Raw genomic sequence first — 26,335 nt, 5'->3', positions numbered from 1 at the left:
TGTAGTCGTATTAACGGTGTTTTCTAAGGGGCGTGAATGCAGCGCTTCCCATTGACCAGGCATCCCTTCCGGTAGATGAGGTCAACATTTCCCCAGATCCGCCATTTCAGTCCCGGAGTTTCTTGTTGCACATTACTTTTGAACATTTCTATCATTTTAACGTTCAAGCAGTAGACATTTTGGGTTTGTGGTGCAACATTAACTCGGTCAACTTAAACTCCTTGACATTCTTTGGTGAAAGTTGCTAAAGTCTTGGTGTTATACAGTTTTTTCAGCGGCGGCGTTAGTCAACTAAAGTTTTTGTATGAGTTGCGGATAGGGAGAGGCGAAGGGGAAAGGCCTCAAGCCTCGGACAGGATTTCACAGCCATGGCCGGTAATTTTGATGCTGAAGACCGTGCTAGCTGGTACTGGGGACGGCTGAGTCGCCAGGAGGCGGTTTCTCTTTTACAGGGACAGAGACATGGTGTTTTCCTGGTGAGAGACTCAATAACCAGCCCTGGTGACTACGTGCTGTCCGTTTCAGAGAACTCCAAAGTGTCCCATTATATAATCAACAGCGTCAGTAACAACCGGCAATCTGGCTCAGGTAATGTTGAATTATGTGTCATATAGCTTGCTGCTTCACTGAACTCACACCCCCATGTTCACCCGAAACTAGCGTTGCAATACGTATTTTCATTTTAATTCTGGATAACTTGGATTTAGCCCCTCTGCGTCCCACTCGCTCGTCAAGCCACGCCAAACTCCCATTACGAAATGTCCAAATTAAAGTGATTTTACTAAATCTTCGAGTATGCATGCCCTTTATCGCACAATTAAATAATTTCTGTCTCATCGGAGTGTACACTTAATGTCAGCATATGAATAATATAATAATCTATATTCACTTGAACAGAAACGAAAACTTAAACATGTGCTTTGCACTGCTCGCCACCACCGCGGTCTATTTTGGATGGTGTTGCTAACTGCCTAGCTACTGTGGGTAAAATAGGGGTCTATCTAAAGTGCTGACACTTTTGACTTCAAGTATATGTGGTTTGCTTTATAGAGGATAATCGTCTTTTATCAGATATATCAGTTGAACCTGACAATGCAAAGGTCTTGAGTTATAGTGTAACAAATCGTGCATTAGCCAAGTAGAGTGAGGTGGAGTACTTTTTGAATGGAGTTTGGCGAAACTTTGCAGTTTAGCTAGCTAGCTGTCAACAACCAATCAGACTTAATTTATTCAGCCACCATACTTGAGACCATTAATTTATTTTTCCTGACTGAGGGTTGAGGCGGTGTTTTGTCCATGTTTAGGCAGCGGGACGGTATCTCAGCGGCCAGCGGTAGGGGGGTGGGTTGGGCTGCCGCCGCCGCCGCCGCTGCTGCTGCTGCTGCAGATATTGAATGGGACTGGGCAGGCTGGGCTGTCACAACTGGAGGATGACTGGTCAGATTGGCGTCTCAGGAATGTCTGTGATCCTGCCCTGCTGCACATACATAGCCCTGGTTACAGGTCTGCTGCTGTGCTTGTAGTTCGTTATTGCTCTTGCGCAATTCTTGTCCTTTCTGGGCTTCCTTAGTATTGTCTAATTTTGATCTTTGTCAACCTTGTAAACTAACAATTGTGGGCCATTATGACAGTTGTATTATGGCAGTATGAAAAATGACTTATGTAACAGTAAGTTACATAAATGGGTAAGTAAGTGGCTGATTTGTGGGAATAGTACCAAAGTGAGATCAGTTTTAGTGCAGTTTTTTTGAATAAGAATGAAGTCTGGGACTAAATTTTACACAAATAAAGCAGAGACGTGAGTTTGTCAGTGACTATACCTGTTTGTATATAACAGCTTTTCTCTGCTTAAACCGGAACATCCACTCAAACTGACATGTAAAACACCTCTCAGAATGATATGGACCAATGCCAATGCATTGTAATAGGATCAACCTACTGCATATAATTAGATTTATTGTTTATAGTGAGGTACTTTTCTCTTAAATATCTCTGGACAACACTGCAAATTGTTCCACAGGACTGCTTTATGGCACTTTTGGCTGGTTATTGTATTTATAATTGAATAACCCGAAGAATTACAATTTGTTTTGGACTGTTGTGTGGATGTGGGCAGGGTCACTAGGAGCCTCATGATCCCCCTATTGTGAGAAAGTAGGTGACCCATCAGTTGGGTTTCCATAATGAGCTCCTCACCTATTCTGGGATATCAAAATTATTCTGAATCATGGACATTTTTTACGTGCATGATGTGTATTTGGGTGAGATGTCCTCAAATGAAAAGTACCTGCACTTAAAGTTACCCTTCCAATGGGATATGATTGGACTTAAATAATGCTTTCACACAAGCACTGCAACCCTGAAGTCATCTAGACATTACCTGGAGTTATATGTGAGAAATCAAATGTCTGAACCCTGCCAGCTTCCTAGTATGAAGTCCCTGTAATGTCCGAATCTGGGTGGCACCCCACACCTAAACCAACCCAAGTATTTTCAGCAGGTGGTAGGGGTTCATATGAGAAAATCCTGAAGAGAATAATATGAATACAAAGTCAGGGCGAGCTGGTCAGTGCTGCCAGTAATCATGGACCATCTTTATCTGTCCATATTAGTATTTTGTTAATTGGTTTGTTTTTATGTTTTACCTTCAACAAACTCACAAAATCACCCCTTCCTCTGCCAGGTTTGGTTCCTCCCCGATTTCGGATTGGGGATCAGGAGTTTGAGGCACTGCCGGCCCTGCTGGAGTTTTATAAGATCCACTACCTGGACACCACTACACTTATAGAGCCCGTAAGCAAGGCCAAGCACACAGGTTTCATCAGCTCCTCAGCTGGTGTCCCACAGCAGCCTGAGGAGGCAGAGTTTGTCCGGGCACTGTTTGACTTCCCTGGCAACGATGAGGAGGACCTCCCCTTCCGTAAGGGTGACGTTCTGCGTGTGCTGGAGAAGCCTGAGGAGCAGTGGTGGAACGCTGCGAACCAGGAGGGTCGAGCCGGAATGATCCCCGTGCCCTACGTGGAGAAGTTCCGGCCTGCCTCGCCCACTGCTGCTGGCCTGGGTCCCCCTGTTGTGGGGGCTGGACAGGGGGGGCAAATTGGAGGGGTAGCGGGCAACGCAGACGGAACAGGGGCCACACCGCCCAACCCTCCGGCAGACCCAGGCCAGTACGCTCAGCCAGTAGTCAACACTCAGCTTCCCAACCTACAGAACGGGCCTGTGTATGCCCGAGCCATTCAGAAGAGGGTGCCCAACGCCTATGACAAGACGGCGCTTGCTCTGGAGGTAGCAATACCACCCACCATTCATTTTCTCCAAGGCTGTCCTTCTATTCACTATTAACCTCTTTTGCCTCTCTGTTTTCTTTTTTTTGTGGGTCTCAGCTGAGGCAGCCATGATTGTCCTGATTGTTAATGGCTTACTCATGCATGTGAGCATACACACAAAGTATCTTTACAAATGCAAGCTGACAGCGCACATGAAGACACTCACAGTGGGATGGCTTTATAGAGAAAGACAGACACAGATCCTTTACAATGGCCCTTCTTTATGTACACATTGTGGCCCATTGGATTAATGTGAATGTAACATTCATTACTACTGGAGAGACGAGGCACATTGGTTTTAGTTGTTTTCTTGGAGCAGATAAAGAAAGTGTTTGTTCAGATTAGCAAATATCATACAAGCAGAAGTGGAGGTTAAAAAAGACAGTTTGATAAAATTTCGCTGAAGTAACTCACCGTGTCTCTGCATCACACGCACTGTTTACCATAACCACCTCACTGTCAACAAACTGATGCTTAATGAGCCTGTGCTGCTAATTTACAGCATTGACTCTGTGGATTATAGCTGCTAAAGAAGGAGGGTTTTTATACAGGTTATCCCAGCTATGGCTGCAGCTAACAATCATTTTCATGATGGATATTTCTGATCATTATTTTCTTGATAAATTACTCTGTGAATATAGTCTGTGAAATATCAAAATATTGAGAGAAACGTCTATCACAGTTTCCAAGAGTCCAAGTTAACGTCTTCAAATGTCTCGTCTCTTCAAACCAATCAGTTTAAAGTGTAATTAAAGTGATTATTAAAATAGTTGCTAATTATTTTCTTTTTGATTAGCTTATTGAATATATAATTAATTGTTTCAACTCAATTAGCTAACAATTGTTAGCTAGCTAGTGATTAGCCACGACACTAGAGGAGTACTGGGTCATATCGGTGGTGGTTGTGATGGTGTAGTTTTTGTAGTTTTTTCTCATATTCATGCATACTAGTTCTGCAGACTTGTTTCCATCATGTGATACGAAGAGTGGGGCTGCTTTAAACTCTCAAACTGCAGCAAGCTAAAGTTGAATTTCATTAAATAAATTAACTGCTAAATTAAATGTAATCAGTAGTTTGTGTTACCTTGATAACTTGTATTTTGTACACCTAATCTACCTTTGGTGAAAGTTGGTGCCAAACCAGCACGCATTCAGAGCCACCTTTTAAATTCCTCTACTGTCGGTTGTTGAGACTCAGGGTGCTCCCTGTGCAGCCCCGTTTATTTGTCTCTTCTCAGGAAACGCAGATGCCACCATTTTGTTTGATTTAACAAGGGTGGAAGACAGTTTGTATGTCTGCGGCTGTGTGAGATGGAGCAGACTAGATGACATTGCACTGTGTTTATGAACCTCTGCTGTTGTTAAAGTGGGTCACAGTATATTTGTGAGGTCTGCCAAAGTGTAGGCTGTGTAGTTGAGATTCACAGTGCTATACTTAGTGCTCTCGCTGCCATTAATCAGTAATTTACATCTGAGAGTGTTAATTTGAAATGAAACCTTTCTTGAAGTGTCTTGTCTGCGGCACAGTTTGTAACCTGGAATTACACCCTGCTGTGGGTTCTTCCATTTTCTGTTATTTACTTTCTCTGTATATCTCCCTCACCTGGTATTAGTTTCTAACACAGTTAACCACTACATCGGGCAGACCCTAACTCTACCAATCAATGTAAAGCAGGCACTGCAAGTAAGACTTGACTTACCAATAAAATGAGGCAAATAAAATGTAAAATACAACATAATGTCCGGGCTAAAGCTGCTGTAGCCTCCTCCAGGCTTCTGAATTAACTCCTTTATCTCAGATCTATTCAACAATTCAAATAGTTGTGGTGTTTTGCCCTTTATTGACGGATGTTTCTCCTGGTTGGAGGAAACAGTTGACCAACCGCAGCTTTGTAGGTGGGATTGAAAATGTGGATGTCAGAGTGCTATTCAGCTATATTTGTGAAAAGTAGCGACAGAAAAATGTGAAAAATAGAGACGCAGTTTTACAGATTACGTTGACTTAGTGAAGCAACAATTCATAAATCAGCATGTTTCTTAGCATCCTATTTAAAACTGATTGAGCCTCCCCCTCCCAAACAGAAACTGGCCGTCATGAACACAGTGTCAGGCTAGAGGAATGAGGCGAAACAAAACAGCAATTGTAGCACTGGCAGAGGTGTAATAGCAACATGAAGAACTGAACGTCTGGCAGGCTTCAAGACTCAGGGCTAGTTTCCTGAAATGCCGAATGGGATAAAATATGAATTTATATTGAAGGGTTTCAAATGACTCTGTAATACTGATCAGTTCTGCAGAAAAACCAACCAGTGCCATACTGTTCTTGTATGTCAGTTTAACTAGGATATGCAGTTGTAAAAATGAAGATGGGTCAGTCAATTCTGTCAATACCTTTCTTTCTGCAGGCCTCATAATTAGTAATGAGTCAGACATTGAGCTTGTATTGATAGGTTCAATTTGCATGAACTGATTCTGCTAGTTACCACGGAGTGAAAAGAGAAAATGCGTTCATGTGATTTACTTCCCTTTCCTTTATCCTTTTTTTTTGTCACTTGACAGGTGGGAGACATGGTAAAAGTGACCAAGATCAACGTGAACGGCCAGTGGGAGGGCGAGTGCAAGGGCAAACGAGGCCACTTTCCCTTCACCCACGTTCGACTGTTGGAACAACACCATCCTGACGACGAGAGCTGAGAAACACACGCATCATCACCTGCGCACACCCCTTCTCTTTTGTCCATTTCGTCATGCTCGGAAAGAAAGAAAGAAATATTTATACAAGCACACAGCATATGAACCTATGAGCTAAACCGATCAGGAGCTCCTGACCCAGCCAACACAAGACGTGTTGGGTGATCTTGCCTAATGTCATTTTGATGGATGTCTTTCATACTACGAGTTTACACTAAGGTCAGACTGATATCGGTATGCCTATATTAGCGTTACCTACTACTAGTGTTGCCTTCCTCCTTCCTACAGCCTCATAAAAATTCTCCAACACCTTAAATGAAATATTTCCATGAAGTAGACATGTAGTGGTTTAGTATTTATTGGTGTTAAACTTTTATGGAACTCATAATGTGTGTGTTGCCTTACCCAGAACCACATGGGAAGATCAATTATCAGTTTCATCTCCAGTGCATCCACTGCAGACAGAGGTGGGTTTAGCCTAGCTTAGCTCCATGATCAGAAACAGGGTAAATGGTAACCTAGCTAAGTCAAAAGAGAAAACAAGCCAACAACTTCCAATAACTTGAAGGCAGTTTTTTTCTACTCTTTGTATAATGTTTGGCACAGATGTGCGGCATTGTTGTTGGGTGCTTTCACACCTAACCTGGTTGGTGACCATCTGAAAAGCAGGGCTGCTGTTCACGTCCAAATTAACTCTGGTGCGGATTGTTTGTGGTGTGAATGCAAGGATCCCGATGCAGGATTTTATGAGATTAGATATTGCTCAATGAATTCCAAAGCTAAACTACTATTAAATCCATCCAAATGATCTATATAATTACTCTGACCATGGTGCATGAGTACAGGGGTCTTCCCTGATTAAAAAATCAGAGGTGTACTGTGCTTCTGTCCTGCTCCATGTATTTTAGCTGTTCCTCATTAAAGGGTCAATGACATGTAACTGTCCCCCTGTAATGTTATAGCACAAGACAGTTCTATTTTGTCTTGTTTCTACCTGCTAGGCATTATTTATTACACACATGGTTCAGTTGCAGTCTCGACTAATGATTCCTATAACCATTTATTTCACCATGAGCACTTGGCGTCACTAAATCAGGTTAAACACATATGGCTCAGTAAAATGCTGCGGCTCTGATGATCCAGGCTGAGTCACTGAAACTGTCCAATCAGTGAGTTACCTGTCAGTCCATATCATTAAATGTTTACAGATTTTTGCTTGTTTATAATAAGTCATGTGAACAGGAAATAGAAGGATTTATAACTACATGGCAATAATGTATCTCTTGTTTTTTTGTGTGGACCAAATGAACCAAACTAAAGGTGTAACAGCGACTTTCAGACCAGTTAGATATCAGAGGCAGACATTTAGTGGAAAACTAATGCAAATTGTTGAAATGAAAGAGTTTGAATATTAACAGAAAGTGACTTTCATACAGAGTAGTTCACTCAGCAGTGTTAGGCACCAGTAACCGATATCAGTCAAACCCTAGTTTACACACCTCCAGCCCAGTATTGAAATCTGCACTGCACATACACAGCAGAGCCAGCCTGCTCTTCCCCTGCTGCCATATCTGTGTATCCCCACCCACTGCGTTTCATTCATACACAGAAGGGAAAAAAATCGATTCCACACGGGAGACAAAACACTCGGCTTCTCTCACAGAATCATGAATCAGTGAGTTTTTGTAGACTGTGAACCTCAGAGCGAAACGATCAAAGACTTTTCCTGGAGGCTCCGTCTCGTGGAGAACAGTCCTTGCAAAGACGACTTGACCAACATATTACATACTACCCACACTACAAACCAAGTCCTCTTTTTTTGTACTAAAAGTGGAAAATATTATGATAAAATTGACTATATATATACACACACACCCCTTACATTGCTAAATACTGTAAACTATTTTTTTCCCTTACATTTGATTTTCTTTTACCTTTTGTTACCAGAGACTGCCTTTTATTTTATGTTTCTCTTATACAACACTATTCAGCACCAACATGGTTGACTTTGAATGCAGCAGTGTGAAAGAACAAAATAATCACCCTGTCGCAGAGGACGGACGTACCGATCCCCCGAGGCTGTTTTAGAAGATGAGATGAGGAAGGTTGAGGGATTTTATTTTTGTCTTCCAGCAGGGTTTTTTATGACATTATTAGTTGCAAATGTTTTTAAGAAAAAAAAATCCACCCTAACACTAGTGCTTTTGCATTTTTTTTAATGTACTTGTAAAACAGAGAATATGTCACTTTGTCTTTTCTTGTGCCACCAAGGTGCTGTGATTGACACTTGTAGGTTTATTGTGTCTCATCAGCTTTTTCAACATTGAAAACACAAGCTATGATTACACGTGAAGCTTTTTTTAAACACACACAGACCCACAGAGCATTATGTCAATATGAAAATAAATCATAAAATGGTCTGTTTCTCACCTAAATGTCATTTTCCATCTATTTTAGAATGTGCTGTCAGACCTTCTTCTCAAAAGCGGGGTTGTCCTTTTTTAAATTATCTCCTGTGTTAGCCTGTGTAAGCTAGTGAACACTGATAAGGTGGCTTGGAAATGGTTTTTAGAATGTGGTAACTGGCCGTGACACTGATGAAACGCTGTTACCAGTGACAATAACACTGTTTTTGAGAGAAAAATGCATCCTGTGGTCAGTCTTATTATTCACATATTAACGGGACTAAAATTCGGTCGCACTTTGGTCTTCCCAAGTCAGAAACTTGTGTATCATCTTTCCAACGATGCATAAATGCAGTGAATGTTTCTTGTATGCTGGCAATGCTTAACTACAGTAGGAACATGGTGAGTGACAAACCCCAGCTACGTGTAGAAGTTGTTTTTTGTCAGTCACTGGAGAGGATCTGCTGACTTACATCCTCTCTACCTCATGTCTCATGGTTTGGAAAAGATGAGGGGTTTAGTAGGAACTGACCTGAATCCTGAAGGCTCAGTCACTCAGTTTTGATTCTGTTGTGTTAAAAATGAATAACATGGAGCCAAATTGTTTCCAGAGCACTCACATAAATAGATTTGATGTTTGCTTCCCAAATCACAAGTCCAACCAAGTCCTGGGGTCAGATGTATAACCGATGCCTACACACAAAAATCTTTCATGTATCATTTCACACACATATTTATTACAAGGAACATGCATGGCAATCTTAAGGAGCAGAAAATCTAAAAAAACAAACAGGCCTAACCACCCACTGTGCCTATATTATAGATGGAATCAAAGGCACATGAGCCTGTGTGTTGGTGAAGAACTTTACAACTGATGTTCAGTGTGTTACTGCTCTTTTCAGTGCCATGCCTTAAGTTATGTAGAACAGATAGAGGTGTTGATTTGCAAACAGTTGGTCAAGGATGTGTATGTATGTGCACAATGTTTCACAATAACTTAGATTTATAAAACAGATATAAAAGAATGCATATCCATACTTCTGTATTTGTACAAGCATAGAAAGTTAGTCTTAGATCTACACTGAATTTTTATGCATCTGACCCCAGATGTCCTAAAATGTAGTCTTGAGTTTACAGTGTTTTTTTTTAAATTGTGAAATGTTCCCTTAATTTGTTTTGTATTTGAGGCTCAAATTTAAAGAAATTATTTTTTGTACGCTACATTTTTTTTTTTTAACATGATATGTTTATTAAAATCTTTGAGCCACACCTGTGGCTCATATGCAGCCCCAAGTATGTATGAATAAACACCTGCTATAGTTCAAATGCTCATATTGCATGTTTCTTTAAGGTAAAATATTTGAGCTCAGAAAAAATATTTCAGTTGATCTGTTAGTAGTTAACTAACTACATTATTCACTGCTAGCACAGCTTACATATATAGGTGGCCAGGTAACACTAAATGACTGTTAGTGACAACAGTGAAATGGCTATAAAGTGCACTGCTGCAATTGTGGTATGTTAGTGGTTTGGGGGAAGCAGAACATTAAAAACAAAATCAAACCCCAAACACGGCATCATTGAGGTTAATGTGTAAAGAATCTGTTTTAGGAATTTCAAATTATCTATTGTATAATTTGAAATGACTAATTTAGAAAAATCTAAATTGAAAATGAAAAATGTGATGTCAGTTGTCAGGTATAGTTTTTTTTGATTGATATGATTTTACATCAGTTGGATATTTAAAAAAAAACAAGATAATGTGTCAGTGGTGGTTGTAGCTTCTGCCACATTCCCTCCATTATTTCTTTGAATGGAAAGAAGCGATTGTGTTTCACAGGCTGTTCTGTCCATTCTGTAATGGTACCCCTAGATTTTTCAATTTGTTGTAATGCCTTCATGCAAATTGTTAATTGTTTCATTCAGACAGTGTCACTGAACTCCCACTAACTGTTTCCTTTAAGAGAAAATTCTCATTTCATAGTCACATTATTGTAACTCAGCAAAGTCCAATGAATACTTAAATGTTTTTTTTAGAAGATACCACTGATGAATTTACAATATGCACCTTATCTCCTTCACAGCTCAAGACTCAAAATGCCAAATAATCTTTTTATGTTGCTTTGATCAAATATTTTTGTATTGTGCCATTTCACGCAGACTTTGAAGAGGACCGGAAAGAGCAAAAATAGCATTTAAAAAAAAAAGGAGATTGTACAAACGTCAAAATGTTATGAAAATATATTATTTGAAGATAAAATTTGCCTTTTTATTTTCTGTAGCATTGTGTTAATATACGTAGTCAATAAAAATATACCAAATTGTCAGTTTGGGCTTTACATTTCTGTCTACATAGGTGTGAAGTATTTCCATTTAATTACATTTAATACAGGTTTTTAAGACTAAGTTGGAGCTAAGTTTGTGTTACTGGGTGGGTCGACCATGTGGTTGAATTCTTCTACATTCCCATTTTATCATATATTGTACATTACTATGAGCAATTACTATACTGTAGTGCACCATAGTGATTAGTCGTTGGCTGTATTTGTTGGGAGATTATTTGTTTGGAAGTTATTTAAAAACTAGAAGACTCTTGAAGGATTTTTATTTGGAGACTTGTAATTTGCATTTTAATAATATCCCCTTAGAAGGGGGAAATATTGAAGGTATAATTAAACTCTACAATATCATTAACAAAAATTTTAAATAACCCTGAAAATATTTTGTGTTAAACTAAGAAATGAACACTCAGGTATGTAACATTAGCAACTAATTTATCACATAAAATGACTGAAAGTGATTTTAACCTAACTTTGCTTAATGATGTAGTGATGTAGCATTTTTTTTAAAGAGGGTAAGCGTGACTATGAGATTACAATAAATTAAAATGTTTTATTTAAAAAAAAAAAAACAACTTCTTATTTATGCTTTATTTATGCCGAATGGGAGGGTTGCTCAAAACGAATCAAGAGAACTGAATTATTGAGATGTTATATCTATTAAGAAGTTTCTTAGACTGGATTTTGTGGTGTTTGAACTGAGTTTGGTGGGGTGATGTCGATGAATGATTTATTTCGGGACTTGGCATCGGGGTGTAGGCGTAGATGTAGACTGCTGCGTGGGTTTCCCGGATGGAGCAGCGACGCCATCTTTACGCCAGTGCCACCGGTGGGTCTTCGATTCAGCGGAGCGACGGTGCTGTTGCTGATCCACCACCAGGAATCGCCGAGCAGCCGACAATATTCCCTTTCCACCGGGACGCTACGAACAGCCCCGACACCCGAGCAGCATGGCGGATAGAGAGAACTTAGTATACCAGGCGAAACTCGCCGAACAAGCGGAGAGATATGACGGTAAGGCTCTTCATAGATAACGGTCAGCCTGGCCCCCTCTCCCCCCTCAGTCTCCCTGCGCAGGGGGCTTGGAGACGGCAGGTAAAGCAGTTCACATGGATTTGTTGGGTGAGAGAAGACAAAATGGCGGAGATTTCTCCAGCAGAATGAACCATTTAGACGTTTTTTAATTAATTATGTTGGGCACAAATGAAAAGAACGCTTTGCTTCATGGGGAAAAAAAAACACACAAGGTGCTTTGTTGGTTGCTTCGGTGTCTGGTTACCACTCACATTACGTGGTGAGCTAAGCTAGTCCCCCTTGCTAGCGCTAGTTAGCAGGCTATCTAAATTGCTAACTAGCTGGCTAGCCTTTCTTCAGCCCCGACACGCGTCACGCCAAACTCCCATTCAAAAATACAGCGGTACTGCAAAAGTCCCCACCCCATCAAACATGACTTGCGCCCTCTGTGAATTGCTAGTATCCACTGACAAAGCATCTTATGTGCTACAACATGCAGCAATAATTTGTCTGAAAAACTATACAACTGTTGATGCTAATTGCATGTGGTTTTGGTAAGAGGTGACCATACCAGCCATCTAGCCATTGGAAAAAAACAAAAACAAACATTTTATAAAGTTGGTGTAGGTTGCATGCTGGATATCAGAGTGACACTGCTGTTAAACAAGTCGTCACAGGTCTTCCTTTTGCCAGTTGAATTCAATAAAGATGAACATGGCAGAATTCAGGTTTGAAGCTGTAAATGGTTAAGAAGTTCACCTAAGTTTATAGTCCTGCGGCTTTTAAATGCGACTGCGTGGTCAATTGATTGATAGGTGCAACACCAACAGTGTACATGGGTAGGCGGGGTAGTGGGTATTGCTACAATGTGATTGGTGGCTGAACAATCTGGACCAGAAGTTCAACTGAAGCCAGCTCTTGGCTTCAGCTCTCGGTCAGTTGACTGGAAGTCTTAAGATCAAAGCAAAGTTTATTGAGCTGTTCTCTAATAGTAAACAGTGTAGTTGGCTTACCTGTTCAACTCTTGTTCCTTGCCACGGCACACAAAGGCCTTATTATTGGTGTTTTTTTTCTGACCAACAGCCTAAAATCCAAAGATATTTAGGAAAAAAACTGTTGCCGTTTGCTTGAAAAATGACTGAAACTATATATCGAATATCAAAATAATAGCCAAATTGCTTTTCCTGATGATTGACAGCTCCATTTGAATCATATCAAAGACTGCCTTGCCTGTTTTTATGATAGAGGAGCCCACATATGGAAAGCTGCAGGGGTCAACACATGTATGCTTGAATGGTTGAATGCTAACAAATCCAGATCCTTCTTTGAACAACTTGATGCAGCAAGACTCTGACCGCACATCGTATTGTGTCAGTTTACGCCCAGAACACACATCAAGCGTGCACACAAGTATGCTCCCGATGGAGTACTGATGAAAAATATCTTTAATAGGGTGTGAGCAAGATCAGCAACAGTGCCAAAAAAAAATCTGAAGCAGAATTTGAATATCAGTGATCTCTCTCTCTCTTTCTCTCTCTGGTCCAGTTAGTCTAAATGTTTTATAACATTTAAAGAATAATAAATATCCATTAGTCGAGAGAAGCCAAGTTTTTACTTAACAGTCAAAATCACTGAACTGTTAGGCTTGTTTTGAAAATGCAATCAGCAGTTGTTTTGTATTCTTACTGACATAATTACTAGATGATTGTGATAATTATCTGTTGATTACCTACTATTAATTCAATAATCATTTCCACACTAACAGCCTGTAAGCTAACTGGCAGTGAAGGTTTGTAGCCTGCCTGCTTTCATTCTCTCATTAGTCATTCTTCAGTACTTGATCTACATCAGATAAAATAACCTCTGAAGAAATCTGAAAAAAAACCCGTAACTTCCGCCAGCTTCAGAGAGGGCTCTACTCAGTCTGGACCGTCAGTCTGGCATCGTGTCTTATCCACAGTGACTGCTTTCCCTTTGTGCCGCAGCCTCTCCCCTGATGGAAAGAGGTGCTGACAGTTTAAAAAAAAGTTGTGTGAATAATGGTCAACAGTGTGTTCTCACAGCTCCATTTGTCTTCTGAACAATGCAGAAAATAACCTAGTTTTTTTTTTTATTTTATACAGCAGCTTGGTAAATATTAGTTAAATAATTTGTTATTCATCAACAACCCTTTCAAGCTCGAGGATGGTCCTATTGTGCTATGGAGCTGTAAAACCCTTACCCCTAATGTCTACTGGACAGGGCTTCATTGTGTTTGAGCTGTGCTGCGGCTCCCAGTGTTAATTGTACCAAGTCTTACCACTGAGCTTATGTGCCTCTCTCCAAAGAGTACCCACAAAAATCAAGATTAAAAAGAGCAAGGGGGGGCGATCAGGTGTCCTGTGGTCTAGGATGAGTAGTCTACTACGTAACTGCAGCATCACTGATTCAAGTCTGGCAGGAGATTATTCTTTCATGTTACGCCCCTCGTTATTCCTATAGAGGATGCGTCACAGGGGACAGATTTAATCTTTGGAATGACTGTGATCAGTTTATTGGGTCTGTAGCAGCTTAAAATGCAGAGAAAGTGTTGAAAAAGCACAGAGAGTTCATTGGGTTTATTGGAGTGCAGGCCAGGCTGGAGGGTAAAGTGATCAAAGCAGCATAGTGCTCCTCCTGGCTTGAAACCATCGCGTATCAGGTTTCGCCAACATGCTGCGTAGAACCCTGCTATTGGCTGCAACAGATAACACCCTGTCTGTGAAGTTAAAAGCCAAATGACTGGCAGACTGCTCTTACCCCCAGGCTGCCGTGCTGAGCTTGGGAGGTGTGACCCGTCTGCAGCTTGAGCCAGGCTTTTGTTTTAACCACCATTTTAAAGATGGCTTTTTTTTTCTTTCTTTCATTTTCCTACTGCACGTGATGCTGCCAACTGTATTAGACATCATGTCATCCCACAGATTGTCTTTCCATTTTCATTTTCAAAATAATAGCATAATATATTGTTTCTTATATTCTCAGGTTAGTCTAGAAATGATGTAAATTATATGACTGACAATTGCAGAACCAGTTTAATTCTTTTTAGTGTTTATGTTCCTGCACGCCCTCCTTGAGCTGTACCATGTGATTTGGTGAAAGAGGCTCCGTATTGTGTCTGTTTTATATCACTCCCCTGGGGAAACGGCATGTTGTGCTGACTACTGGCTGCTTCGGAGCCGAGTGTAAAATCGTTTTCATTGCCCTTTCATCCCTGGATTCTATATTAATTTATCACACCATGTCACATCGAATCACCTTGAAGATGTGAAATTTAAAAGTATTAAAATGACAAATCACATTTGATCTCGCTCAGCCCTCCAGTTCATTGTCCTGGCCCAGCGTGCCACCACAGCCATCCACAGGTAGTGACTTTGCATTAGGGGGTACAGACTTGGGCAGCATCCCAGGCATTCCATTAATAAAATACTGAGGATGACAGAAATCTTTCAAGGCTCTGCAATGTGGCTTTAACTTTGGTAATGGAAGGAGGATGTCCTCCTTTTCAATTAAGAAAATCAGTGTATGTGCCCCCCTCCCCCAACAAATTGTTATGGTTCTTATGGAAGAGAGTTATGGATATTTACCCAAATTACAGTATCATATTTTCTCCCCCCAGTACAATGGAGGTAAATTGATTTTTGTCTGTGGTGTTCAGAGCATAAAAAATGACTTAAAAATTCAATAGCAGCATTTCTTCCCAGAAACGTATCCCTGTTACTCTGGATCTCTGATAAGCTGCCAGTAGATAATAGTATCGGACATGCCCGTTTTTGGTAAGGCTCTAATTGCAAGGACTTAATTGCTGCCATTAAACAACCCTGACAATACCACTAATTGTCTGTGAGACATGGCTGTGAGAGGAGTCTTGTATTTTTTTTCTTCTTTCTTTTGCTCACAGAAGAGAAACTGAATTTGAGTATGTTGAATACAGAGAAAATCATTTACAATGACAATGGTAAAAATGTTATTTTCCTTCATATTCTGTTCCGTGAAGAACAAATAGTTATTATAAAATAACTATAACCTGATGTTATAGAAATCAAAGTTTGTTAACACACAGCATTCAGGGTTTTTGCAACAACTTGTGCAGGGGAACTCGAGAAGCCCATTCCTGATGTCATTTGTTTTTGTTTTTTTCACAGAAATGGTGGAGTCGATGAAGAAGGTGGCGAGTATGGACGTGGAGCTGACAGTGGAGGAGAGGAATCTGCTCTCAGTAGCGTATAAGAACGTGATCGGAGCCAGAAGAGCCTCCTGGAGGATAATCAGCAGCCTCGAACAGAAAGAAGAAAACAAAGGCGGAGAAGACAAACTAAAGATGATCCGAGAATACAGAAAAACGGTCAGACATTGTTGACATTTGTTTTAAACCCAAATATACTAACTGTTCAAGTTCACCAATTGTAAGAAGAGTAAGATCATATCTTTTTAGGTTTTTCAGCCATAAAAAAATAGGAAAAAAATCAGATGCTGATTTAACATTTGAACATGTTTCTTTCATTGAAAACAATCTAAGAACGCTTTTTCGGAGCCAAACCTCGGCCCAAACATTAGATAAATGAGGGCGAAATGTAGATTGTCTTCAAGCATTGTTTTTGACATGTTTATTCCATCTTTTAAGAACCTAAAAGCTGTGAATGGCAGTCAGCGACAGATTGCAACATTACATTTTTTTGTGAATCTCACTAAAGTATACCGTCATGGTTGCAGCTGTCTTTGGTGGGAGGGTGGGGCAAACGTAGTCACTGTTAGCCCTTCATGCATCTCTGGCTTTTAAAGCCAACAAAGGCCCATATTACATACAATCCTTGAAATACGCAGTTGATTAAAGCTCAGCTGAGTTGAAGTTCCTACCTGCTTTGTTATTTCATGAAGGTAAGTGGAGTTCGTGCACTCTTGGATAATCTAATTTCCATATCTATAGGCACAATGCCAGAGAGGCTTTACCCTCTGTGGCAGGACTTTTTAAGCTCTCCTCCACTAACTGCTCCACTTTGAGAGGAAATGGTGAGATTTCACAGCCCAGAAACACTTGTCTGAGTGAAATAATGAGGCAGGCACCAACCATGAATCAGCTTTAAATCATCTGTTTTATTTTTGCTGCAGAGAAACTTCTGTCACTGGCAGCACTACTGAGGCACAGCAACCCTCCAATAACTCTGTGAGGAGGGTGGGGAGATTTTATATGACTTGATGTGGGATAATTTATTTCATCCATGCTCCAGTGCGTGAAATCTGTGTTTATGTCACTGTACTTACACCAGACGTTGGCATTATGTGACTGTCTTTGACTGAGAAAATCTTTGTCATCATGAATGTGCTGCCTGAACAAAGTGAAACCTGAGCCTCTACCTCTATTTGTTACATCTTCTTAAGTTGCAGCTTCAGTTGTGGCAACATGATATAAAATACAAATAATATAAAATCATCCATACAGTAATGCGTGTAACAGTCTGAAATTCTGATATCGTCTGGCAGGATGAGGATGTGTTAAAATTAATGCTGGGATGTTATAGTGTTATTTTTCCCCCTGTTGTCTACTGGTTTTGATCTCTACATTTACTGAGAAATTTGAGTATTGGGTGTTAGGCACCTTTCAGGCCACAGAGTGCAGGGCACACTAACATGAAATTCTGGTATCGAGGTGAAGTAAAACATGCTTTATCATCCCCTCATAATTGAAGCTGATGCAATTAATTCAGAAAATCTTCTAACTCAACAAGTGTTTACATCAGAACAATTATTAACACTTATGATCACTAAAAGTTGTGTAACTTAACCAAACGGCAGCAGTGAATGTCTCCAAAGGCAGCAAGAATCAGGAGTAATATCCACAGGCTAACAGGCACTGAGTCTACTGTCTGACTCTGGTACGTGAACGAATGCGGTCGGAGCTCGAGGTCTGTTCAGTATTCTTTAGAGTAATGGCTGCAGTTCAATGTGTATGGGAAGTGTCGAGGGCAGCAAGTGTGTATCAGTCGATATTAGCATTAGTTCAGTTGAAATGATCTCGTAAGCCTCGAGGGTAAAACATGTGTCAGTCACCACCTGCACGACTTAAGCAAGTTAAATTTTATTACACCATACTCAAAGTGTAGCGCTGTTTAAAGTTGTAATGCTTCCACTTGTACAGCTAACGGCCTGCTCACATATTAAAGCCCAGCAGGTGGGAGCAGGCTATTTATTAGAGGCAGGACATGCCAGTGTATATTTGATTTGTCTTGAACTAATTGATATTGCTGTATTTTAAGTATATATAAATGTACCAACCAATGAAAATTCAATTTCTCGACTCTCTGCCCAACTTCCACTGGGTAAAAGCAGTGTCCAAGGAAAAGGCTGTATTATTTACAAGGACATGTTCCCTTATATTGATGTTAAAAATGTCAGACTTGGATGGCTGACACTGACCCTGAAACTGAGGCACAATACACCCAGTTGGCTTCTCAGTGACAAATGCTTCCATGAGGACTGCCCTAAAAGCTGTCCTGTGTTTCTCTCTCGCCCTCCTCTAACAATTACTGCTGTGGTGGCAGTCAGAATTTATGTTTACTGCCAGTCTAGACTCGACTGAATTGAACCTCAGCTGAATGAACTGTAACAGAATCCTCCTTTTAATATTTAAGGTTGATTTGAATCCAGAACCTGTAATAGTTTATGTGACCACACAGACTGTTGACAGTTGTATTTGTGTGTGTTTTGGTCTGCAGGTTGAAAAAGAGCTGAAATCAATCTGCAACGACATTCTGGATGTACTGGACAAGCACCTCATCTTAGCCGCAACCACGGGAGAATCTAAGGTTTTCTACTACAAAATGTATGTATCCAGTAACTGTGTGTGTAGTTTTGTTGCACTGAGTGCCTTCATGCTGTGCACACACTTTAAAGCTGAGAGTTAACGCCTTACAATGCAACACTAATTTCCTGGTGATTAACTATTTTAAGGACGCGTCTACTCAAGCTACTTCGTGTTCAGTTTGCAGTACAGAGGTTCCTAAGTTCCTAACTAATAGTTGTTCTTTGCTGAGCTACCTGATTGTTGAACATGAACTAAAAACAGTTTCTGGATGGAGATTTTAGCTGAACTGACTTTTGTGTGTCATGTTTTATGAGTACATTTACAGAAGTATTTCACCCAAAGTCAAGTAGCTCTTTTTTAAATTTTTAATCACAGTTTGCACTCTGATACTAATTGTGCAGGTTTTAAGCAGAATCTGAGAATCCTCAGTATTTCATCCTATTTAGAGCAGCCTAGAGCCTCGTCCCATTTTAAAATGTTTCATAAAAGGTTCAGTGAAGTTGAGGTGTGTGTCTGAGGAGAGAAAACCATGTGAGCCAGCACTCTTTGCTCGTCCTCGCCTTCACATAAATGTGGCAGAGCTTAGGTGCGTTTAGAGGCGCATTGTCCCCCTGGAAAATGAAACTCTACCACACAGCGTGAAGCCACGAAAGATATCATGCCTGTGCATGAAACAGTACCTCTCTTACATAAATAAACAGACGATTCAGCGCTTCACCAACTTTCGAAGACATGAAACAACATAATCCGAGATATTTTACCCACCATTTTCTACTGCATCTCATTTGGCTGCCTCCTCTGACAGAAGCTCTTCCAATCACATGAAGTTCAAACTGTGGATTCAGTTGTAAACAGGACAGTTTTGGTTTACTGTAAAAGTTGTCTAGAAACTGATTCTTTTGACGGCACTTCCTCTAACCTCAGCAGGGTTATTTATTCACTTGGCTCAGCACTATCAAGGCTGTAGATGCTGATGTATCTTATGAGGATGTTAGGTTGATAAACTATTCAAGTGGATTAGTCTCTTCAGCTGCTTAGCATTGATTGTGTTGAAAATGAGTTTGTAAAAATCTCTCCAGCCTGTATAATTCCTTTTTTTAAAAATCCCTTTTTGGCTCTGAAAACATTTTAGCACTGGCTACTTATCATTATGAACAATTATATATATTTTTTCTTTTATAGTTAAAACACCAGCAGGAGCAACAATAATGCAAATATGACCATAATAATTTATTCTGTATTTGGTAAATTACAGACCATAATGATTAAAGTAGTTCAGTAAACTTTGGAGCATCAGTGAATGATGTAAAACTTCTGTGTGTATCAGTTGCAAATAATATTTAGCTGTCAGCCAAGCATTAATATACATTTTAATGAATGATGAAAACCAACAGCTCTTTGTTTGGAGACTCAGTATGAAACCATATTAATATTTAAAGCCCTGTTCAGTGTCATGGCTTTGTTTATGGTAGGCGTGTAACTGAGACCACTCAAACTTCTGGATCGCACTGTTTTTGTCCCAAACTGTGCAGTACAGTACATTTAATTTCAACACCGCTGGTTTGTTAATGCATTTGTACATTTATAAGATGTGGTTTTACCAATCGGTGCTCTGGACTCTGTGTGTTTTGTAATGCACGTGCATGAAAGCAGATGTCAGTCTGACTGTGTTGTTTCCTCCTGCTCAGGAAGGGAGATTACCACAGGTACCTGGCAGAGTTCGCCACAGGCAATGACAGGAAGGAGGCAGCAGAGAACAGTTTGGTAGCGTACAAAGCTGCTAGCGACATCGCTATGATCGAACTCCCTCCAACGCACCCCATTCGTCTGGGACTGGCCCTTAACTTTTCAGTTTTCTATTATGAAATCCTCAACTCGCCAGACCGTGCTTGCAGGTAAGCATAAATATTTAACATTGTCTTTTTTACGAGTACGTTTGATTTTAAAGAGGGTGATTTCTCTTAAACTTCATTACTTATTGTTCTATTTAACACATTGATTTGCCCGAGAGGGAAGTGTGAAAAGTGTCTTCTATTTCTATCCAAGCAGACACCATATATGGGTTTAAATATTGTGGAAAGCCAAAAAAAGAAATTAGTCAATCATCACTTAACTGACAAAAATGTAGTGCATGCAGTGCCTCCCTTGGTGATTTTTTTTTTTGTTGTTGTTTGACATGCCAATTAGTTTGAATCATGGAGGTTAAGTGTTGCTTTGGCTTGATGAATATTATGTCTTTTTAAAGTTGAAAATCATTGAGGGTAAAGCTCTCATTTACAATGATGAGTAGATAAAAAGTTATAGAAACTATATTGAATCATCAGAATGAAATCACAGTGTGTCATATGAAAGAAGTCACTCATTGTGCTGTGGATTATTACTCAGTTCTGCAGCCTTTTCTGGGCCCCTTGTTTTGGTTTTCTGACCTGAGCATTTACTGTCATGAACACAAGATGTTTTAAGCAAAGAAGAAACAATGAACATCACCCGTCTGAAAGCAAAGGACTGTGACCCTTTTTTCTTCAATCCACATGTTTTATCATCTTCTCCTTTCTGCTGTGGTTCAAATCCCACATGAAAAGACACTAGGAGTGTGCATTTCAGCTGTCGCACACTGTTGTAGTTAAAGGATTCTCAGGAACTCAGAAACAGTTACCAACCCCTAGTTGGTAACAGAAACAGACACTGTACATGGTGAAGCTCACTGTAGACCAGTACACTCCCACTGCTCCCCCTGCCTTTACATGTTTCATTTATTTGTGTATAACATACTGTATATCCACCTGTATGCATGTGTGACCTTGTTGTCTTGCATCCTCTCTGCTGATAGGCTGGCAAAGGAAGCGTTTGACAATGCCATCGCAGAACTGGACACGCTGAGCGAGGAAAGCTATAAGGACTCAACACTTATCATGCAGTTGCTACGTGACAACTTGACACTATGGACCTCAGATGTGCAGGGAGATGGTGAGAGAGCCACTCCTTTCTTCTCAGGACATTAGTCTGCTAGTGTTATAACTGATCTCAACCTCTTTTCTGGGTGATGCTGTCTGATGATTGGCTCCCTACTGTCATCACCATTACTGGCTTTTTGACTGATTTTCTTGTATTTTTAAAGCTGTTTTGTTCCTACAAATCCCCTAATGGCCCTTGGTTGCAGCCTCTGAGATACACGTCTAGGAGTAATGAATGAGTGTGTTAAAGTTTGCCAAGAAGGTTTCAGAAAAACTTTTTAAAGTGCTTAGGCTAATACACTCAAACAGCATCTAGAAAACAGAATAACCATCTAACATGTTCTCTAACCTTTCCTCTCAGCTCAGTGGTTCCTCTGAAATCAGAAGTACCCCTCCCTCTCTTCTTCCTCACGCTCAGTGCTCACACACTGCTCTAACTTCTCTCCTCTCCCTCGTTCCTCTGTAGATTCTTAAGGACAGTCCTCTTCCTTCCCTCTTCCTCCATTATAGAAGTGTATTTTGTAAGTCATCCCTCCTGTCTTGGGCTTGTTTTCCCCCCTACCTCAAGCGATCACTCGTGGCTCTTACCACTCTGCTGTCCCTCACTAACGTCCTCACAGCACAAATACCAGCCTCTGAAGCATTACAGAACTAATGTGTCGACTTGTATTGTTTCCCTTTCCACCTTTTTCTACACTCGTGGAACTTGAGTGCTCTGTGTCTGAGTCTTCAGGGTGTCCACAAGTCGGTAAAAGTTGCAAGCTTGTTTACTTCTCACTGGGACAGGGATGTTGTTTCTTAGCATTTTATTATTATTTTTCCTTTTGTGGTGACGCCGTTTGGATCTCACTGGAGGCCTTTGCTGCAGCTGCAGACGGTGTAGAAGCTTAAGTAAAAATAACAGTGAAAATATTATTTCTACCTCATCATCCAGTGAATATCAATTCATTAAATTGCTGACTTGAATGCACAAAGCACTCATGAAGCACGTTACCTGACAGCAAGCCTGTTGCTGTTTCAGTTTGTTGCACATTACAGAATACAGTGTATTCACTTTGTACTGTTCAACACCAACACTCGTCCTTCTCAAGTTATCAAAAAGGCCACTATCTCTTATTTTAACATGTCAGAATGTAGATGTTTAAACCAAGAACCTGTTGTTCCTTTATCGTTGTGAGACCTCTTTCACAATTTGTAAAGCTTAAGCTGGTTCGTCCATGTTTGTTGTGTAACAGCGTCTCAGAGTTATCTTTCTTCTTTATACTTTGCAACTCTGTTACACTCGTCACCTTTCCCTCACAATTTTCGTAGATTGACACTTGACTGGCCGCCTTCTGGTGCCACTTGGTGCTCTTGGGCTTGTAGGAAGTGGTGTTTATTAAAGCCTACCTTTTTAAAAAAAAAAAACAAAAAAAAACAGAATAACAATACTGCATCATTTTGTTAAACATTTACCATCCCTGTCTACACCAGATGGATTGATCTGTTCAACATTAAAGTTCCAAGACTGGATCTTTAGTTTTCATTTATTTACAGATGTCTGTATGATTCTTTTAAAGCCTTAAAAAGAACAGAACTTGCGGACACCCTGCTCCTTCACCGTGCACGTCACTATCACTGAACACAGTCCTCCGGGGCATCGGAGCAGATGATGCCTGGATGAGGCCGAGTTTGGGAACCTGTGAACGCAGCTTACTGAAGTGTGATATAACGGACAAACTGCGGTAACAGCATGCGAGGCTGCTGCTCCGTCTCCTGTGGCTTTCTCACATCCCAGTTTGCTGTGGCGCTAATGAGCACTGTTACGGTTTCTATTTTAATCATGATGGATTCTCGAGCCTTTGTTATTTGTGCCTCTTAGTTCTTCATTACACGGATGGCTGTGCTGTCTCTATGGTAACCTTTCCAAGCAACCAGTTGTACAGGTTCACAAGGCATTTTAGCCCCTTAGTAAATCTGATCACAGCTTGTTTAGAAGACACTGTAAATTAACTCACGGTCACAGGCCTGCATGTTGACACAGTCAGGGTAAACACTGCAGTGTACTTATAAACAGTGAGGTTATTTTCAGCACGACTCATTGTTCAACACATTTCTGAGCTGATCCCAATAATTTCTAAAAGATAAATCTCTGACTCACTTTTTGAAATTAGCATAAATCTTCATATGCCAGTGCACATCTTTCCCTTACTGCATTAAATACATGCTTAGTGATTTTTAAAGAAAAAACGCATATGCTGTGGCTGAGAGAGGAGAATATTATCTTCTTAATGTTTGAAATAGAAAGCCTGTCAGTGCCTTCCTCTGGGTACAGACTTAATTCAGCAAGGCTGTCATCCCTTTGCCAATTCTGCACTTTATACAAAAACTATATACTGATACTGCACAATTTTCTGCAGCTAATGTACAGGATATTATATATTTTACTGTTTTCTGGTGACAGGAAGCTAAATTTGGACAACTCTCAAAAATGTGCCAGTCTACATTCTCCTCCTGTTTTTTTGAGTAGTTGTTAGCCTGCATGAATCTTTTGATTATACTTCATTTGTAGTTTACAAAAAAAGGTTGGGATCAGTAAGCTGTAGGAAATGCTACATGTGCACAATCTCACAAACCTTTGTGAAATGATCACTGTCTCTAAAACACCTATTGCATGTTGTAGACAAACAGTTCAAGTTGAAACAATTTGTCAGTCAACAGAAAATTAATCACAATAATTTTGACAATAAGCCATTGATGGAAATTATCAAGCGAAGCCACCAAACAGTCTCCTCGTGCTTTTCTTTATCTAAGACCTTTCTAGACTGTTGGTGAGACAAGAGGAAAAACTGTGAAATTGTCATGTTGAGTTTTAGGAAACTGACTATTTTTTGACATTTTATAGATCAAACAATTAATCGATTTAATCAAAATCAATAAAGAAAATAAACATTAGTTGCAGAACTACAAATAACGTGTAAACAGTAACTGCTACCACAAATGACAAATCAGTGTTATGTTACACTTGTTATCGAAAAGATTGGGATTTAAGTTTCATTAAAATGGAAAAAGTAATTGTTTTTTGTTTTTACAGCTGAAATCTTTTTGTCATTCCACATTTTTTCACCACCTTTTTTTCAGCAGCACACTTATACTCAGCACTACCTTGTTTCAGCCATCAGTGTGTCTATGGTTTAACTGGGACCATAGAAACAAAGAGACTGAAATGTGTAATGTTAAAGTCGACCCTAAAGCAACTCTTCAGGATATTTATAACAGATAGTTTGGGTTCAGACTTTAAAGAGACTTTTTCAACAGTAAGTTGTGACCATCATGGATATTGGAGACCACAAATTAATAACATGAAGCCTGTGTTATAAACTGGGGGCATGGACTTTGACAAATGTGAGTGTTATCAAGTTGCATTATGGGAAGTGTAGTGCTTTTGGAGTTTATTTGGGACTAGAGGTGAGAATATCGTGGTCTTTACTGCTTGTTCATGTAAAATTAGGATCTCATTCCTGATCGAACCAGCGGGGTTGAGGTTTTCCTGGCCCATCTGTTCATTTAGCTGCTGCTTATCAAGCGTGGAAAGATAACAACAACCTCCATGACTGTTCCATGTTTTTGTCTTTATCTCAGGTGAAGAACAGAACAAAGAAGCACTGCAAGATGCGGAGGACGAGGCCCAGTGAGACTGAACAACAAAAGACAAACCCTCCTCTTCCTCCTCCCTTATTTCTCTCCTCCCAGCACTAGCTCCTGTCCCCAGCCACAGTTTTCAACTGGGTTTATACTGCAGCCCACACTCTTTCTCTACCTTTTCCTCCATTTCTACCCATCTGTCTCACCTTTTCTCCTCGTATGCACGTCATCTCCCAGTCCCCTCAGGACCCACTCGGGTCTTCATTTCCACTCCCCAGGTTTTACCTTTTTCTTTTTTTGATGACTCCTTTTGCAAGTCTGTACCCTTTAAGGTTCATGTCCTCTTTTACTGTTTTTATTTTGCTTTACTTTGCTGTATCATCTGTTGCCAAGTACGCTTGCCTGTATTTGTAACACACATATGCAAGAGTTTATTTAAAGACGATACTTTGCTGTTCAACTTTTTTCCTGTGAATGTGTGTTAATGAACAATACAATGTCCATGCTTCTGTCCAGTCAGTTTTTGAAAAATTTCATTTTGCAAATTTAGGGAAATAAAGTGGTGATGGAAGGTTTAAAAGGGATGTGTTAAAGCTTTTAGGAAGAACTAAGTGCCCTGTTTACTTTGTGGTTACCAAACCTGCTCCTTCAAGACATCAGTAGACTTTTTTTTTTTTAATGACAAACAGCAGAATGTCCCCCTTCTCCAAGCATCACTCTGACCTCTATTCTTGTCCACTCTTGGACCAAGTATTGTGCTGCGAGGCTGTAGCGCTTTTGCTAATGGCAGATAGTTAGGTAATGGCTTTTTAGCAGACAAAATGTTCGTATGTGTGTGCGTGGGAGGGGAATGTTCAACACTCTTGATTGTAATGTAATGCAGTTTTGCATTGGCACTATATATAAAAAAGTTTGGGAAATAGAGGCCTGCTGTATCTTTACTCCCCCTGACTCTTCAGGTTTCCTCGTCTCGACTCTGTCTCTTTCCTCTCATTTCCTCTCTTCCTTCTGTTCAGTATGTGTAACGTGAATCTGATTTGTACTACTGGATATTCTCACCGGAGCCACAAGTACCATCTGTATTCTTACTGAAACACAGCATGGAATTAACATTAAACTTCAAGTCGAAAAATGTTAAAATAACAAGCGTGACATGTTTTTTTTT

The 26,335-nt window shown here is 40.2% G+C and overlaps 2 protein-coding genes across 3 annotated transcripts; both read left to right on the top strand.

The window, feature by feature from the left end:
* The first annotated feature begins 70 nt into the window (after window positions 1-70).
* LOC139637361 (adapter molecule crk-like) lies at window positions 71-10,749 on the top strand. Its single transcript, XM_071506023.1, has 3 exons — window positions 71-588; window positions 2,684-3,285; window positions 5,886-10,749. Exons 1-3 carry the CDS (start codon window positions 369-371, stop codon window positions 6,018-6,020), a joined length of 957 nt encoding a protein of 318 aa, XP_071362124.1. The 5' UTR covers window positions 71-368; the 3' UTR covers window positions 6,021-10,749.
* Window positions 10,750-11,541: 792 nt separating this feature from the next.
* Window positions 11,542-26,316, top strand: LOC139637363 (14-3-3 protein epsilon). Of its 2 annotated transcripts, XM_071506026.1 has the most exons (7): window positions 11,542-11,775; window positions 15,936-16,135; window positions 18,504-18,610; window positions 20,281-20,487; window positions 21,423-21,559; window positions 22,013-22,067; window positions 25,168-26,316. In XM_071506026.1, the coding sequence occupies exons 1-6, from the start codon at window positions 11,712-11,714 to the stop codon at window positions 22,018-22,020; spliced, it is 723 nt and encodes a 240-aa protein (XP_071362127.1). In that variant the 5' UTR covers window positions 11,542-11,711; the 3' UTR covers window positions 22,021-22,067; window positions 25,168-26,316. The 2 variants fall into 2 exon arrangements, with proteins under 2 accessions (XP_071362127.1, XP_071362126.1); XM_071506025.1 differs by lacking the exon at window positions 22,013-22,067 and having other exon boundaries at window positions 11,544-11,775.
* The last annotated feature ends 19 nt before the right edge of the window (window positions 26,317-26,335 follow it).

The sequence above is a fragment of the Trachinotus anak genome, unplaced genomic scaffold (assembly GCF_046630095.1).
Source record: "Trachinotus anak isolate AG129_WGS33_773 ecotype Australia unplaced genomic scaffold, CSIRO_AGI_Tana_v1 ptg000020l, whole genome shotgun sequence".
In the NCBI taxonomy this organism is placed as follows: domain Eukaryota; kingdom Metazoa; phylum Chordata; class Actinopteri; order Carangiformes; family Carangidae; genus Trachinotus; species Trachinotus anak.
The sequence above is the reverse complement of the archived record's forward strand: the minus strand, read 5'-3'. Positions and strand labels throughout refer to the sequence as shown.

What these genes read in the sequence shown, in the direction of transcription:
- LOC139637361 (XM_071506023.1), top strand. Translation starts at nt 369, where the DNA reads ATGGCCGGTAATTTTGATGCTGAAGACCGTGCTAGCTGGTACTGGGGA. An exon ending in CAACCGGCAATCTGGCTCAG is followed by an intron (nt 589 to 2,683) that starts GTAATGTTGAAT and finishes TTCCTCTGCCAG; the next exon opens with GTTTGGTTCCTCCCCGATTT. An exon ending in AGACGGCGCTTGCTCTGGAG is followed by an intron (nt 3,286 to 5,885) that starts GTAGCAATACCA and finishes GTCACTTGACAG; the next exon opens with GTGGGAGACATGGTAAAAGT.
- LOC139637363 (XM_071506025.1), top strand. Translation starts at nt 11,712, where the DNA reads ATGGCGGATAGAGAGAACTTAGTATACCAGGCGAAACTCGCCGAACAA. An exon ending in ACAAGCGGAGAGATATGACG is followed by an intron (nt 11,776 to 15,935) that starts GTAAGGCTCTTC and finishes TTTTTTTCACAG; the next exon opens with AAATGGTGGAGTCGATGAAG. An exon ending in CTCAGATGTGCAGGGAGATG is followed by an intron (nt 21,560 to 25,167) that starts GTGAGAGAGCCA and finishes TCTTTATCTCAG; the next exon opens with GTGAAGAACAGAACAAAGAA.